General features: G+C 42.9%; 1 protein-coding gene across 4 annotated transcripts in view; it reads left to right on the forward strand.

Annotated features, from left to right (window-relative positions):
- The window catches only part of TOGARAM1 (TOG array regulator of axonemal microtubules 1), a 289809-nt gene that overhangs the window by 156999 nt on the left and 115326 nt on the right, over window positions 1-17484 (forward strand). For 2 of the 4 annotated variants that reach the window (XM_030214409.1, XM_030214407.1), the window contains exons 16-17: window positions 1347-1456; window positions 3680-3872. In XM_030214409.1, the coding sequence (XP_030070269.1) occupies window positions 1347-1456; window positions 3680-3872 (303 nt within the window). The remainder of the gene's footprint in view (window positions 1-1346; window positions 1457-3679; window positions 3873-17484) is intronic. The other 2 variants (XM_030214408.1, XM_030214411.1) reach the window with 2 other exon arrangements.

Raw genomic sequence — 17484 nt, forward strand, 5'->3', positions numbered from 1 at the left:
ATGTTCGGCGAGTCTTGAGGGCTTATTTATCCAGGACTCGGGAGTTTCGGTCTTCAGATAGGTTGTTTGTGTTGTACGGCGGTCCAAAGAAGGGAGCTGCAGCTTCTAAGGCAACTATTTCCAGATGGTTGAAGGAGGCGGTTTCCTCGGCATATTTGATCAAGGGACGTAGAGTGCCTGACCAACTGAAGGCGCATTCGACCAGGGGAGTAGCTTCCTCCTGGGCGGAGAGTGGTCTGGTTCCGCCTCAAGATATTTGTAGGGCGGCGGTCTGGTCCTCATTGCATTCGTTTATGAAACATTATAGACTGGATGTGCAGGCTAGGGAGGATGCCAGTTTTGGTGCGGCAGTGTTGACTTCTGGGATGAAAGGTTCCTGCCCTTAGGAGTTGTACTGCTTTGGTACTTCCCAAGCATCTTGACCAGTCTGGAGGATCGCTGAGGAAGGTGAAATTAGGTCTTACCTGCTAATTTTCTTTCCTCTAGACCCTCCAGACCAGTTAAGAACCCTCCCGCTGTGTACATGTTTCTTTGTGGTGAGTATGATTGGCAGAGTTCTGGTGTTCCTATGGTCTATGTTGCTATGGCTGAAAGGTATCTAAATTTCAAGTCTTGCTATACATATATTTCCTCTGCATTTCAGAGAGGGACCGTAGCGCTGTGGCATTCGGTCAGTTGAAGCACGTGTTTCATGTTTTTTGTTTCTGAGTACAGGGTTCTTTGACCTTTAGGGGTTGTAATTGTTTATTGGTTTCATTTGTTTTCTGCTTTAAGGATTTACTGGCTGCTTGGGGGTTGGCTGCTAGCTTATACTGGTTTAAGTTTTAGTGTTCTCAGTCTCCCTCTGCTGGTGGGCGTGCATAACTCAAGCGTCTTGACCGGTCTGGAGGGTCTAGAGGAAAGAAAATTAGCAGGTAAGACCTAATTTCACCATCGTTATATAGACAACGTTCTTTGTAAAATTAGATTATTTTATTGTGTTTTTAGCACAATCAGTACGTTAATAGTTTAACTTATGTTAATAATTTTAAAGCATGAAGCTGCCTCCCTCCCAGGTGCTTCTGCAGCATTTTTTCTCTCTGTACACCCCCGTCCTGCACACTCCAGCAACATTTTCTCTCCTACCGCCCTGTGTTCTCTGGCATTGGTCTGAGTCTCCTCCCCAACCAGCATATTTTTCTGTCTGCCATGCCCCCCTTCTCAACGCTCTGGCATCATTTTCTCGGTTCTAGGGCAGTTGGGAGCAGACAATTTGGCTGGTTAACAAACCAAGCAATTTGGCCTTTTGAAAGCTTCTTCTACAGTTTAATGACTGGATATGATTTTTATTTCTCCTCCTCTTGCAGGGGTTGGGAGAGATGCCATTAGACACTCCATCAGCAAAAGGAAGACGTTCTCAACCTAGCAACAGTGGTAGCACAAGATCTTCATCCACTTCCAGAGATGTTACAGAAAGGTAGTAGAAGCAGAGAAATCATAGTTTATTTAAAAACTGTCATACAGTACTGTATTCCTCTGTGCAGTAATTGTATAAATACCATATAGAGGGTAATTTTATGCCAGGATGCCTAAGTTTAGCAGGCAAGAAGGAACTCATTTTAGTCCTGTTGTAAGACATGCAGGCACCTGTGTGTCTTTATAAAATACTAGCGCAAATCCAGCAGCAATTGCACCTATGTTGAAGTCACAAACATTTACACCTGCTCTCAAGTAGACATAATAGCTGCCCATAGAGTATGCAAATGCACACATAGATTAGCTTATTTTTGTAATCAATGCATGTACTTTGCAACACTGCCTGCATTCCACCCAGACTGTGCCCCCAGCAGTTCTTCCAATAAAAGAACATATGTTCATACCAACACATACACTTTTACATATGACCTAATTATATAAAAGCTATTTTATGTGCATATAATGCCACATACATGCTAAATGACTTTATAAGATTACCCCCATAGAGGGTAATGTTTAACAGAGTGCCTAGATTAAGTGACCAATTAAGGTGCCTACTTAAGTGCTTTTTATCATAATTATTTTTATTACATTTCTTCTCAAATACTTGATACAGGTGCCTCTGTATCTTTGTGAAATACTAGCATACATGACAGAAATTGTCTTGAATGCAGGTGTAAATGTTGAGGCGTAAAGTTTAATATACTCAGTGATTAAGGTAATTTATAATTGAAATGAATTCTTGCAAATTCTGTTCAAGCTCAATCCACACCCACACCCCTAGCTAGGGGCCTCATATAAAAAGACAGTGGTATATAACAAAGACGAATATAGAGACACTGGTATCAGAAACCACAGCTGGTAATGAAGAAGGGAGGGAAGAGGAGAGGGAGGGAGGGTGTGGGGGGTTGTGAGGGAGGGAAAGGAGGGATACATAGGGAATGTGTAATGATGTTTGCAGAGTTATAATATGGTAATACAGGTATAATGAATAAAAAAGTGTAGCGCATAGTTTGGAAGGCAGGATTCAGAAGCTAATTTCTTAGATCCGGGCTCTCCGCAACTCCCACAGACCCTCGGCATGGGAGGTGTTGCAAGTCCTTGGCTCGATGGCGGCCTCTGTTGAAGAAGTTCCTTAGGCAAGATCTTACATATGCCTCCTTCAGAAATCGTTGTTGTTGATTTCGTCTGCTCAGATGGACGACTTGTACCACCAGTTGTCCCTCAGTTCTTTGGCACAACTGAGTCTGGCTTGGTGGCTAGTCAGGAGTCATCTGGAGCAAGGGATGTTTCTTGATACTGTAGACTGGATAAGTGTTACCACAAATGCCAGTCTTCCGGGCTGGGGGGGACCCTGTGTCTCTCACAATCGCGGCTCCCACGCCCCACCCCATTGTCTAAAACTCCCTTTCTTCTTCCTCCTGCAGATCCCATTATCTCTGTCTGCATCTTTCCTCCTTCTCTGCTGTTAAAAGATTAGGCCAAGGCAAAATATTTGAAATTGTTTGATTCCACCGGGGGGGGGGGGGAGGAGGGAGGTTAGAGAAAGAGGAGCTAAAATAGAATAGGTGCATCTTTTTTTGGTTCCTTTGAAGAATTCTGCACAGAAGGAGAATTATGTTTAAATTCTTCATTGTGTAGTGGTGCATAACTCCCCCAAGAGTAGCAGATGCATTTCATGCATATTCATTGTGGATATCTTATAAACCTCACTGGCATGCAAGACTGGAATTGTGTTCACCTGTTGTAGATCCTTAATGAAGTTTCTCTATCAGTCAGTCTGAAGCAGGCTTTTATTTGTCTGTAGTAAGTGTTAAATTCCAAAAGAGCCTATCTACTAGTAGTGTATGGCTACTTCAATATGCTAGGTTGGCCCACCTGCCTAAAGCTTTTATCTTTGCATTATAAATTTCAGTGTTGAACACAGGTTTAGAAAAAAATAAAAGTGGTTTATAGGAATGCAGTTGAATCAATATAGGCATTATACAAACGAAAGACTATAGTGAATTAATCTATTTAAGTTCACATGTCTGTTTTATATATATATATATATATATATATACATCAAGCTCAGCTTATAATTTCTAGCACACTAATACTGAATTTTATTGGAAGTTACAGTATCCAAATAGCGAAAATGTCACATCACTACTATTATCAGTAAAACTCAGTTTGGCCTCTTACTAATATATGCATGTAATATGTTTTGTTCAATTTGTCTTAGTAGAGATACTGGAGAAGTTCAAGAAATTGCAAGAAAAATGATGCCCCGAAATTCTTTTGAATCTGCAGAGTATGTAAAGACCGTAACTAGCTCACTCAATGCAAAGGATTTTCGTGATCGAATAGATGGAATTAAACAACTGTTATCAGATTGTGAGACCAATCAAGACCTTGTTGTTATGAATATTGTAAAGGTAATGTTATTATTCATTTGAATTTTGTTTCTACCTTTTCAGTAGTAGTTCAAGGTGAGTTATAGTCACGTACAGCAGGTATTTTTCTGCTTTCAATCCAGTGTTTGTATCTGGGGCAGTGGAAGGTTAAATGACTTCCCCAACGTCATAAAGAGTGTCTCTGAAATTTGAACCCACACTTGTTACCACTAGGCTGCTATTCAGTGATGTAGTAGCATTGAGCAAGCTTGGCAAATGCCCAGGGCCATCAAATGGTGTAGGCCACCTTCTGTTGAACCAAAGTGCCCTCCTTTCATGCATTGACTCTGCTGTCTGGCCCCGCAGTCCAGCAACTCTCTCTCTTCTCTTACCCCCTCCTGTGGTGGGTATGGCATCTCTCCCTGTCCTCTCTCCTTTCCCCTCCCCTCCAATCATACAAACGTCTTGTGGATCACCGACAGTGACAACAATGAAGACAGGCTGCTTCTAGTTGGCCCCAGGGCCGTCTCTCTGTTGCATCCCATTTCCTCTTATACAGCTTACTGTGAGTGGGACACAGCAGAGGGAAGGACTAGGGATTGGCCAGAGGCAGCTCATCTCTGCTGCTGTTTTTTTAATGCAATACAGAAGGAAATACATTTCTGTTTCTCCAGTGTTGCACTGCATTCAGACTTCTTAGAGCTCCTATTTCTAGTTAGTGGTTGCTTATTGGCTCTGTCTGTATTCTGCAGGTAATATTCCCTCTAATGTTTGTTTCCTACTGAGCATTATAATAAAAAAAATGTAACTTCTAGTAAGGGAGGTGAGAGACAGATGCCAGATCATGGTCAGGTTGGGAGGAGGCATCTCTCCCTCTACTCCTTTCCCCCCCCCCCCCCCCCCCAATCTGGTATCTCCCCCTGTCTTCTCAAGTTCTTTCTCCCCCAGTCTACATTCAGTTCTCTTCTACTCCCTTCCCCACCCTCCCTGCTCCCTAAGTAAAGCCACATAAATAGAGTTGTTAGGGGTCTGTTTTGCAATGTGCAATACTGGGAAATTTAAACCTTGCATGTAAAAGAGCTTCATGTTCCATAGAGCTTACCTTTCAGTTGCCTATTCACAGAGTTAGCTGTATAAAATAACATCCAATAAAGAGTTGAGAATATCTGTCGGGAGGCAAAATAACACTTCAAAAATAACAGAAGGGAACCAATTTGGTGTGGGGGAAAGACCAACACATCACATTCAATATTGGGTTAGATCAGACTGGAGGTTCCAGATAGATAAAATTCACCTCCTGCCCCTCCAGAAATGACCCAATACATTAATGTAAGAGAAGCAATTCTAGCTAATGGTACATAAGAGAAATGAGCACAGGCAAGAAAAATTTGATTAGTTTTCATTTTTTCGCAAATTTTTCCTGATTTTTCAGGTGTATTTATTTTTCCCTGTTAGTTTTAATAGGGAATTTTTAGTAGGTGCTGATTTAGAACAACAGGGGCTTCTGCTGTTACCTTGTGGGTTCTTTTGTATTTTCAGATGACAAATGTGCATAAAACTACAGACTCACACACATTCACCCAGGAAGTAGATACAATAAATACCTTTAATATGATGCCAACAGAGAATACAGCTACATTGCGGATAAAACCCTGCATTGCACAGAGGTAGAACAATGGAGCAAAAAAACAAAAAAAGAAAAAGTTTCTAGAAAAGACCCCTCTGAAAAAATTGCCAAGGGGACAACTTATTTGGAAAGAAAGTGGAAGAGGTCGCTGACTTCATCTTCTTCAACAAGATTGTTGACTGGGCAGAGGCACAGGTCCTACTACTCTCAAAGGTGTAGATACCAGCCCTCAGCCCGGTCCATTTAGTCAAAGCCAGCGTCCCAGGCCTTAACAATCTCACCCTCAGAAGTCCCAGCTGGCTCCCCAATCAAAGCAGGGCATGGGCTTTTGACTAACTCAAAAGAGGATCTGTTCCGGCTAACCTACCAATCGAAGGAGGCTCACTTTTTACCACCACAGATAGCCCCTTATAACCTGTGACCAGTGGGTTCTTCAAATAGTTCATAATGCATACACCCTGAATTAGCATCAACAACCTCCAAATTGCCCACTGAGAGAATCTTAGCTCTCTACACAAGCAAGCACTTGTAGAGGAAATTTCCGCCCTTCTGCAGGCCCAAGTGGTCAAACCCATGCCACCAGGGGAAGAAGGGCAGGGTTTCTATTCCAGGTATTTCCTTGTGACCAAGAAAATAGGGAGATAAGGAAAACTTCTTATATGGTACTTAGGCCTCTTCCCAGTGCATTCCAGGATGCAACGGGCAGGGGCTGGGCACCGCTATTTTGAGCAGGGTGTGCCCAGAGGCAGGAAGAGTAGGCGTCCCTCCTTCCTCCAACAAAAGGTATGGGTCGGAGGTGGGGCTCTCTAGATCACCATGGCCACTATTTTTTGGTTGTGGGGGGGGGGGGGTCAGGAGGAGGACCACTGGACCTCCAGGGCTTGCTTTGGTTACTGGGGGGGGGGGGGGGGGGAGGGAGGGATCCAGTCACTGCACAAATGCACAAGAGCACAGCTCTTCTGGGCATGCACCAGGAACACTCAGACCCCTTTATCGACCAGTGCTCAGCACTAACAGCATGTATATAATTTGCATGCTGTTAGTGTTGAGCACTGGTCGGTAATTCCGACTCAGTGATCAGTCTGTGTTTTTCTGGCGCTGTTCTGTACAGCACTGGAATTCTATGCATCAAGCCCATGGTCTCTTTCCAAGCTGAAGTGTGCAAGTTCTGTGAGCTTTTTTATTCCTTATAGGGCCCTTTTACAAAGGTGCGTAAGGGCCTATGCACATCCAGCACATGCCAGATCAGCATTACCACCCGGCTACAGCATGCTTTTGGGTAGTAATTCTGAATTTGATGCGTTCTGAAAACACACACTGCATGCCTACCGTCCGGGTAGCACATGAGACCTTACCACTAAGTCACTGGGTGGCGGTAAGGTCTCAGGCCGAAAATGGGCACACACTGATTTTTATTTTCACGCACATCCATTTTCCAGCCCCTTTTAAAAAAAGGCCCTTTTTCCAGGACGCGGCAAAAACTGGCCTGGCACACGCCCAAAAGATGCGCTCACACTACTGCAGGTCACATTTTGCTACAGCTTAGTAAAAGGGCCCCTATCTTTGTTGCCCTTCTCTTATATGGCTCTTATAAATTGTGTGTGGTTATGCACCCATAATAATTATGTATGTTGCAAGATTATGCCTACATTAATGCAATTTGCATGTAGGTGTTCCTGAGGACTTTGTTTTGGTAGAGCTGGAGCTCAGTTGTAATGTATCCAAGTATTTATAAAATACACATACATGTACACGTGTAAAGTACATGCATACATTTACACCTGCTCCAGTCCAATGCAAGAAAAAACAAATCTTCATCAAAAATACAGCAAAACAAATTACTTAAAATTATTTTTGGAAAATCAGAAGAAACTAGAATATCCTTATTTCAAGGAACAAAGAGTTCTGTGGTATCTCTTAAAATTAATTCTTCAGTCCAATCTTAAACATCCTTCATTATGCTAATAAAGTTGAATTTTATACATATATATTTATTTATATATGACATTTATACTCCACATTTTCCCATACAATTTCGAGTTTAATGTGGCTAACAAGCTACAAAAAAGTCATTACAAACTAAATAATCCCACACATATCAATAAGGAAAAATTGGTAAATATATATCTATATTTGCTCTTGGTCCCTCGGCTATTTGGTAAAGCCATATTGTAGAAATCCTTCAGCATCATATTTATGTTTGTTGAATGTTCTAATGCATGAAAGGTCCACTTAGATTCAAAACTATATAAAGAGGAACGGTCCCACTGAACTTCTTTCTGAGAAGTTCTGAGAGAAGAGGACATTTCTCTGGTAAGAGAACACTATTTTGCTTTGTGCTTTGGGAACTTAAAGATTGGGGTTTAAAGGAGGAATTGTAGGTTAGTGATAGGCAGAATAAAAATATAAAAAAGCAAATTTTATCAACTAATCTCCATAGTCTTTTCCACTTAGTTTTAAAACTTGAAATTTGTACCACAGTATTAACAGCCTCTAGCAGGCACTGCAGGATCTAGTTTAGTCTTCTCGCCCACCCCTAGGACAACTTTTCATTTATAGTCAGTTATTGTAATTAGGGTAACAAGCAAGGAGTGCTCTTACAGAGTTTTAAATACATTTCATTACCATCTAAGAAGGAAACACTAAATAAATCACACAATATACTATATAACCTAAGACGTTTTTATATTAGGCTAATATCCTTAATACTAAATTATTGAAAAACTCAAAAATACTAAGATGGAGTCAGCAGTCCAGCAGCGAGAGGGGTGCTATCAAGTCATTTGCATTGAGTGTCACATGTATGATTATCTCCCAGTTGGTGAGATGTCATATGTGTGTGCCCGATGCAAAGAGCTCTTAGCCCTCAGAGAACGTGTCCGTTCTCTTGAGGCTAAAGTAGCAAACTTGGTGGAGCTGAGGGAGACAGAGAGGTACATAGAGGAGACCTCCAGGGATGTTGTAGAGAATTCCCACCTCCAGTCTGGTAGCCCCTGTGCTACTTTGGAGGAGGGAGGTCTCCTAGAAGGAGAGCATCACCCTGGTGAAGTAGGAAGTACTCCTGTCGCCAGGACCTGCCCACCAGGGGATGTACTATCCTCTCGCACCGAGGATATGTCTCCAAGTGCTGCCCAGGAGGGAAAGGTTAGGACAGCTGTTGTACTTGGTGATTCAATCGTTAGGCATATAGATAGCTGGGTGGCTGGTGAACGTGAGGATTGCCTGGTGACCTGCCTGCCTGATGCGAAGGTGGCGGACCTCACGCGTCACCTAGATGGGATTTTAGATAGTGCTGGGGAAGAGACGGCTGTCTTGGTACATGTGGGTACCAATGACATAGGAAAATGTGAGAGAGAGGTTCTGGAAGCCAAATTTAGGCTCTTAGGTAGAAAGCTCAAATCCAGAACCTCTAGGGTAGCATTTCTGAAGTGCTACCCGTTTCACGCGCAGGGCCCAAAAGACAGGCAGAGCTCCGGAGTCTCAATGCATGGATGAGACGATGGTGCAGGGAGGAGGGTTTTAGATTTGTTAGGAACTGGGCAACATTCTGGTGAAGGGGGAGCCTATTCCGAAAGGATGGCCTTCATCTTAACCAGGGTGGGACTAGGCTGCTGGCATCGGCATTTTAAAAGGAGATAGGAGCAGCTTTTAAACTAGAAACTGGAGGAAGGCCGACAATCGCTCAAAAGTGCATGGTTCGGGTAAGGCATCTTTCAACGATATCACCAAAACAGGGAAGATAGGATATCCTGATAGTGAGGTTGCAAAAGAGACCATAGTAGATCAGGTGTCCTTAAATAAAAATCAGACAAAAAATTGCAAAGTATACACAGGAAATCCAATACGTTAGCGTTTAACTTTAAAAAAGGAGACTATGATAAAATGAGAAGAACGGTGAAAAAAAACTTAGAGGAGCGGCTGCGAGGGTCAAAACTTTACATCAGGCATGGATGCTGTTCAAAAACACCATCCTGGAAGCCCAGGCCAAATATATTCCACGTATTAAAAAAGGAGGATGGAAGACGAAACGACAGCAAGCATGGTTAAAAAGTGAGGTGAAGAAAGCTATTAGAGCTAAAAGAAAATCCTTCAGAACATGGAAGAAGGAACCGACTGAAAATAATAAGAAACAGCATAAAGAATGTCAAGTCAAATGCAAAGCGCTAATAAGGAAGGCAAAGAGGGACTTTGAAAAAAAAGATTGCGTTGGAGGCAAAACACATAGTAGAACATTTTTTAGGTATATTAAAAGCAAGAAGCCAGCAAAAGAATCAGTTGGACCGCTAGATGACCGAGGGGTAAAAGGGGCGATCAGGGAAGACAAAGCCTTAGCGGAGAGATTAAATTAATTCTTTGCTTCGGTCTTCACTGAGGAGGATTTGGGAGAGATACCAGTGCCAGAAATGGTATTCAAAGCTGACGATTCGGAGAAACGTAATGAAATCTCTATAGATCTAGAGGATGTAATGGGGCAATTTGACAAATTGAAGAGTAGCAAATCTCCTGGACCAGATGATATTGATTCCAGAGTACTGATACAACTGAAAAATTAAGGATAATATGTCATTTATCCTTAAAATCGAGCATAGTACCAGAAGATTGGAGGGTGGCCAATGTAACGTTGATTTTTTAAAAAGGAGGAGATCCAAGAAATTATAGACCGGTGAGTCTTACATCGGTGCCGGGCAAATGGGTAGAGACTATTATAAGAACAAATTACAGGACCATATTCAAAGCATGGATTAATGAGAGAGCCAACATGGATTTAGTGAAGGGAAATTTTGCCTCGCCAATCTATTACATTTCTTTGAAGGGGAGAACAAACATGTAGATAAAGGTGAGCCAGTTGATATTGTGTATCTGGATTTTCAGAAGGCATTTGGCACAGTACCATCATGACTCCAGAGGAAATTGGAGAGTCATGGGATAGTGAGTGAAGGAGTGGCCTAGTGGTTAGGGTGGTGGACTTTGGTCCTGAGGAACTGAGTCGATTTCCACTTCAGGCACAGGCAGCGCCTTGTGACTCTGGGCAAGTCACTTAACCCTCCATTGCCCATGTAAGCCACATTGAGCCTGCCATGAGTGGGAAAGTGCGGGGTACAAATGTAACAAAAAATAAATAGGAGGTAGTGTCCTATTGTGGATTAAAAACTGGTTAAAAGATAGAAAACGGAGAGTCGGGTTAAATGGTCAGTATTCTCAATGGAGAAGGGTAGTTAATGGTGTTCCCCAGGGGTCTGTGCTGGGACCGCTGCTTTTAACATATTTATAAATGACCTAGAGATGGGAGTAACTAGTGAGGTAATTAAATTTGCTAACGACACAAAGTTATTCAAAGTATTATTTATTTATTAGGATTTATTTACCGCCTTTTTGAAGGAATTCAGTCAGGCCGGTTACAGTAAGAATAGATCAAACATGAGCAGGATGCAATTAGAGCAGTAAAAATATTCGAACAACAATACAAAGTATGGCATGGTATACTACTTGCAATGACAACACAGTATGTACTAGAACATTATAATTGGTAGTGAAGGGTAAGGCAAAGTTGTAACATGAAATGAGTAAGAAAGTAGAAGAATTAGAAAGTAGGTGATTGATTTGAAGAAAATTGCACGTGAGGTCAGAGAGCTAGGGTAGGAGTGGATAAACATGTCCTGCTGCAGTATTTGCAGCCTGAGTCAATCTTTGTGTGTGTGAGTGAGACTAACAAGTTAGTTACATCTTCCGTTAAAGGCTTGGCTGAAGAGCCAAGCTTTCACCTGCTTCCTGAAGTAGAGGTAGTCTTGTGTTAAGCGGAGTCTTTCAGGCAATGCATTCCAGAGTGTGGGGGCTACTCCGGAGAAGGCTCACTTGCGGGTATCACATCATGTAATGTCTTTTGGAGAGGATGTAGTTAGTGAAAGTCCTTGGGAGGACCTTAGTGTTCTTGGCGGTGTGTGGAGGATCATCCTATTCTTCAGATACTCAAGGCCATTCCTTTCAGGGCCTTGAAGATCAGACATAAAAGTTTTAAATTTAGCCCTGTGTTGTACGGTAGCCAATGAAGTTTTTGCAAAAATGGTGTGATGTCACGTTGCTCGCAACCTTCTATGGGTCTTGCTGCTGCATTCTGAATCAACTGGAGCTGGTGCAGGCCCTTTGTAGTCAGACCATTGTATAGTGCATTGCAGTAATCCAGTCTTGATGTTACCATGGTATGCACAACTGGGATAAGATTTACCTTCTTGATGTAAGGAGAAAGGTAGCGTAGCTGTCGCAATAGTAGAAGCAGCTCTTGAAGTTTGCTTGGATTTGGGGAATCAGAGTAAGTGTTGAATCTAACTATATTCCAAGGTTCCTGACTTGTGATTTGAGGGGGAAGTTCATACTTCCCAAAAGGGATTTTGATGTCAGGTATGTTATCCACTTATGTTAGGGACCCAGAGAAGCTCGGTTTTACTTGGGTTCAGGCAAAGTTGTTGTGTTTAGCCCATTCTTGAATTGATGTTAGACAGGTAATCAGTTTATTCAAGGCTGTAGGTAAGTCAGGTTCAATGGGTATGAGTAGCTGCACATCATCCGCATAGATGTAGAACTGAGTGTCCATTGACCGAATCAGCTCAGCTAGTGGCCTTGAGGTAGGTATTGAACAGAATAGGTGACAGTATCGATCCTTGTGGTACCCCGCAGGTCAGTGTCCATGGTGGTGATGAGTTGTTGCCAATCATTATGGATTGTTGCCTGTCTGATAGATAGGATCTGAACCAGGCAAGTACTGTTCCATTGATACCTGTTTCTGTCAGTCATGCTAGCAAGATATCATGATCCACAGTGTCAATGCTGCTGAGAAATCTAGCAGTACTAACATTGAGGCAAATACCTTGTCTCGGTTTCTGTGAAGATCATCTAGCAGGGATACGAGGACCGTTTCTGTTCCATACCAGGTCTGAATCCAGATGGACATAGATCTAGCCAGTTACTCTTTTTTAGCCATTCATTAAGTTGAACACAGACTGTAGTTAAATTGGGGGAGGATTGTGAAACATTACAAGAGGACCTTACTAGACTGGGCGTCTAAATGACGTTTAATGTGAGAAAGTGCAAAAGTGATGCATGTGGGAAAGAGGAACATGAATTATAGCTACATCATGCAAGGTTCCACGTTAGGATTATGGACCAAGAAAGGGATCTAGGTGTTGTCCGTTGATGATACGTTGAAACCTTCTGCTCAGTGTGCTGCGGCGGTGTGCTAAGAAAGCAAATAGAATGTTTAGGTATTATTAGGAAAGTGAATGGAAAACAAAAATGAGGGTGTTATAATGCCTTTGTATTGTTCCATGTGTGACCGCACCTTGAATATTGTGTTCAATTGTGGTCGCCGCATCTCAAATAGATATGGTGGAATTAGAAAAGGTGCAGAGAAGGGCAACGAAAATGATAAAGGGAATGGGACGACTTCCCTATGAGGAAAGGCTAAAGCGCTGGGGCTCTTCAGCTTGGAGAAAAGACGGCTAAGGGGAGATATGATAGCAGTCTATAAAATAATGAGTGGAGTGGAATGGGTAGACGTGAAGCGTCTGTTTATGCTTCCCCAAAATACTAGGACTAGGGGGCATGCGATGAAGCTTCAAAGTAGTAAATTTAAAACAAATCAGAGAACGTTTTTTCACTCAATGTGTAATTCAACTCTGGAATTCATTGCCAGAAAATGTGGTAAAGGTGGTTAGCTTAGCAGAATTTAAAAAAGGTTTGGACAGCTTCCTAAAGGAAAAGTCCATAGACCATTATTAATTGGACTTGGGGAAAATATTTCTGGGATAAGCAGCATAAAATGTTTTGTACTTTTTTGAGGATCCTTGCCAGGTATTTGTGACCTGGATTGGCCACTGTTGGAAACAGGATGTTGGGCTTGATGGACTTTTGGTCTGTCCCAGTATGACAATACTTATGCTTATTCCACACAATTATGACTCTTGACTGCAATTAACACCAAAAAAAGATGGTGTCAGTGCATTCTTATAAATACATCATGTGATCATTAGTTGTCAATCAAAACTATATCAGTGTCATCTAGTCAGCTCTTCATTTAAACCACCTGGAGGGACTGACTGCAGAGTATTTATCCAAAAATGTTCTGTATAATTTAGCTAAGCGTCTCGATCCCCATCAAAAGCCGTCACCAGGGACATGATAAATGATCATCAATGTGAGTCATGGGTATCAGTGATTCCCTCAACAGTTGGCGGATTGCCTGTAGTATACTAAGCTATGTCATTTTTTTCTCTCTTTTTTTTTTTTTTTTAATAAACAATTTTATTGATATATATGAGAAATTAAACTACATTAGCATATTGAAGGAGATTAAGATTGATGGATGAAATTTTGAGAGCATGGTACGCTTTGTGCTGTGAAATAAGAATATGCTAGTTCTTCTCTCTTCAGATGGTCAAAATAATTTTAACTATGTCATAGATCAGGGGAAGTGAGCCCTTAGGCTGTAGCCAGGGACCAACTATGGCCAGGCGAGCCACTTGAGCTAGGCACAGCACTGGGCAAAGTACTAGCAAGGCTTGGCAATAAACAAGGCAGGCAGCACTTGAACTGGAGACAAGGCAAGCAGGACTGATTGAAGACAGGGCTAGGAAGGACAAGGCAGACAAAGCTAGAATTGAGTCCAGACAGAGCAAGGCAAGCAGGGCTAGAACTAGATCCAGACAAACATGGCAAGAACTAGGTCCAGGCAAGGCAAAATGGGGCTAGAACTGGACTCAAAACAAGGCAAGAGCTAGGTCAAGAACTGAATCCAGACACAACTAGTTGAACAAGGCAAAAACAGGAGACACAGCAAGACAGATACTAGGAAACAAGGCAAGGCATGGCTGGAGCTAGGAACGAGGCTGGAGCTAGAAGATGAGACACAGCAAGACAAGGCTGGAACATGTAGGCAAGGCAAGGTGGATCACAGAGGCAAGACAAGGCTGGAACACAGAGACAAGACTTAGGCTGGAATAATGGCAAGGCAGGAGCTAGGAATCAAGGCAAGGCACGGCTGAAACTTGGCAAGACAGGAACTTGAAGACAAGGCTGGACTAGAACTTGAAGACGAGGCGAGCAGGAGCCTGAAGACACAAGCAAGGCAAGGCAGGAACGCACGTGAGGAGACCTGGAGATCTGTTGCAAAGGCCCTGAAGCAGAGTCCCAAACACCCTAAAAGAGGGCTTTGCTTCAGACATCATAGGAAGGCGTCCCCCCCAAAGTTTACCACCACTGGATCTTCAAAATGGCTTCTGGTGCATTTGCGCACCTAGGCTCTCCTGGTGTCATCTGGTGTAGGAGACTGGAGAGGAAGCCTGGTGGGCATCCCAGCGCACCCAAAGCAATGGCACAGGTGACCCACCAAACAGCGGACAAGACCCCTAAGGCCAAAAAAGGACCACCAGGAAGTGAGCCAGGGTACAGGTCATGGCCATAACAGTACCTTGTCCTCAAAGGGCCTCCTCCTCAGTACAGGGTAGAAAGTCTCAGGAGTCAGAAGATAGAACCTTCTCCAGAACTCAGGAACACGACTAACAGACTTCTATAAGTAATCCTAGAAACCGTAAGCCCTTCCAGAATCCATGGTGTCCTAGACCACGTACCCATGGTCCAGTTCTTCGAGCACAGTACAAGACATCGAACTTGTAGACGTTTCTTAGGTAGATTCCCAGCCAAAGCCTGGATCTCAGATGCAGAAAGTAAACAAGTCCTAATCAGAAGAAGCCTCCCTCCCAATAGGAGATCCACGGCCTTCTCGAATTCCCAACATAGAGGACTCGTCGGGGCTCATGGCCTTCGCAATCTGTCACAATTCAAGGGAAGTGAGCCCTAATAGGCATCCTGTTATGAAATTACCCCATGAATGTCTCTACTAGTGTAATTATTTCTACTAGGAAAAAATGCCCGTTTCTGAGCGCAATGAAACGGGCGCTAGCAGGGGCCCCCTCCCTCAGTCCCTCCGAGCTACTGCCTTGTTCGCTGTGGCATTTCCGTTTCGGCCCTCGAGTGTCATAGCTTTGCCCTCAATGTCATGACGTTTTGACGCAAGGGCGGTGCAGACACTCCAGGGCATACCAGATATCTCGGGCGCCTCAACTTCCATGGAGGCTTCAGAACGTTGGGGTTGCCTTTATATAGAGAGATTTGTATTGAAATAATTTCTCAGTAATTCCTAATATTAAAAGTAGTCTGTTTACTGCTGCTGCACATTGTGCTGATGTTTTAAAGTCCAATCCACTGTGACTCCAAAATCTCTTTTTTGACTAATAATAATGACCATTATTTTGTATGAGAAATTAAAAATTAGTTTCAACAAGGACCTGAACAATACAAACTGCCACATTTTCACCCACCCATTCACTTTTGTGAACCTTTGCACCTTTACGGCTTCGGCTTTGGTTTATTAGTTGGAAATAATTTTGTATTGCTGGCAAGCTTTCACATTGATACTCTTTTTAATCTTCTTTTTATTTTATTTTTGAGGGGGGTGAGTAACACTATTTATCTACCTACTCATATAAAAACTGGTAATTTAGTCTTCTCTTGTTTCCTTCTTTTAAAGCAGTTTTGACGTGTAAGAGGGGTTTTCTTCTAATCCCAATTTGTTTCATTTAGGGGGAAGCTATCAAGGTGCAGAAAAAGGGGAACTTTTGCTGCACCTGATTTACCACAGGAATCACCAACCTGTGGTATCTCTATACTACAGGTTGCTGACTCCCACGGTAAATGATTAACACTGCTTGCAAGCCACCTCACAAACAGCGTTAGTCCATTGGCCCAAGACATAGGGCCACCAAGCCACAGCCCAATGCTTCTGGGCGGTCTCTTAAAGGAGCAGCCCTTATAGAAATAGTCTTCCATACAATCTCCCCCCCCCCCCCCCCGCCCAATAATGCCCCGCAATACCACCCCACATGTGCCCTCCACACCAAAGGGTCATGTCTCCCCTCAAGTTCAGAAGGTCCCCCTGCACCCTCCTATGACTCCACCTCACCCACACCTTCAAATATCCATGGTGGTCTGCAGGCAGGCAGGAGCGATCCCCTGTTGCTCCTGCCCTGCCTGCACCAGAATCCAAAATGGTGCCAGCAGCCCCTAGCAGACGTCTTGTAGTTGTACCACTAGGATTAATCTTTCCATAAAAGGGCTAAGAAACCTCCTGCCTGCTCCCTTGGCCACTATGGATATTCGAAAATATGGCTGAGGGAGAATCATGGGGGTGGTGTGGGACCTTCTGAACTGTGAGAGTGACTCTTCGGGGTGGGGAGCAACTTGATGAGGGGCCGCACACAGGACTATTTCTATAGCTGCTGCCTCTTTAAAAGACAGCCTGGAAGCTTGGTGGCTCCATGTTTCTGAGCAGTAAAATAACCTCGGTTAAAAGCTGAGGTTTTTTTACCCTAATTTTAGGAAAGTAACACAAGTTACAGTGTGCATAGTAATGAGCTACTTTACGTACATTTGCATGTTTTGGATTTATTTACTATGTAACACCCACCCACCCCAGTGACTTAAAGATCACTGTATTAGGGAATACAAGCTGCGTTAGTGCCCTTTAAGTTACATTAAGGGGAATAACATGACTTAAAGCCCAATAATAGCTCCATAACTTACCCATTTAGGTGTTTAATTTAACTTTTAACTTGTGTTAAGTTAACATATCATGCTTACCCTTAGCATGTGAACTGCTGTGTTAAACGTGCAATGCCAAAATTCTTATTAGGGGGTGTGTAGTGGGTGGAGAATAGGTGGGGCTGTACCATGCAGTTAACACCAGGATCATTACTGTACATTAACTGCTGTCATGGCAAGTAATGCAGAACAGTCAGATATCTCTTCTGAGGTGAAGGGGCATTTTCGAAAGGACATCCAAATCAGAATATTGATGTCCAAGTCAGAATATCCTAAATGGATGTACATCTCACATATTTTCAAATAGGATACAGCCTGTTTGAACATACATGAGATGCACATCTATGTGCTGGAACCGTCCAGCATGAACATTCATTT

The sequence above is a fragment of the Microcaecilia unicolor genome, chromosome 9, assembly GCF_901765095.1.
Source record: "Microcaecilia unicolor chromosome 9, aMicUni1.1, whole genome shotgun sequence".
Taxonomy (NCBI): domain Eukaryota; kingdom Metazoa; phylum Chordata; class Amphibia; order Gymnophiona; family Siphonopidae; genus Microcaecilia; species Microcaecilia unicolor.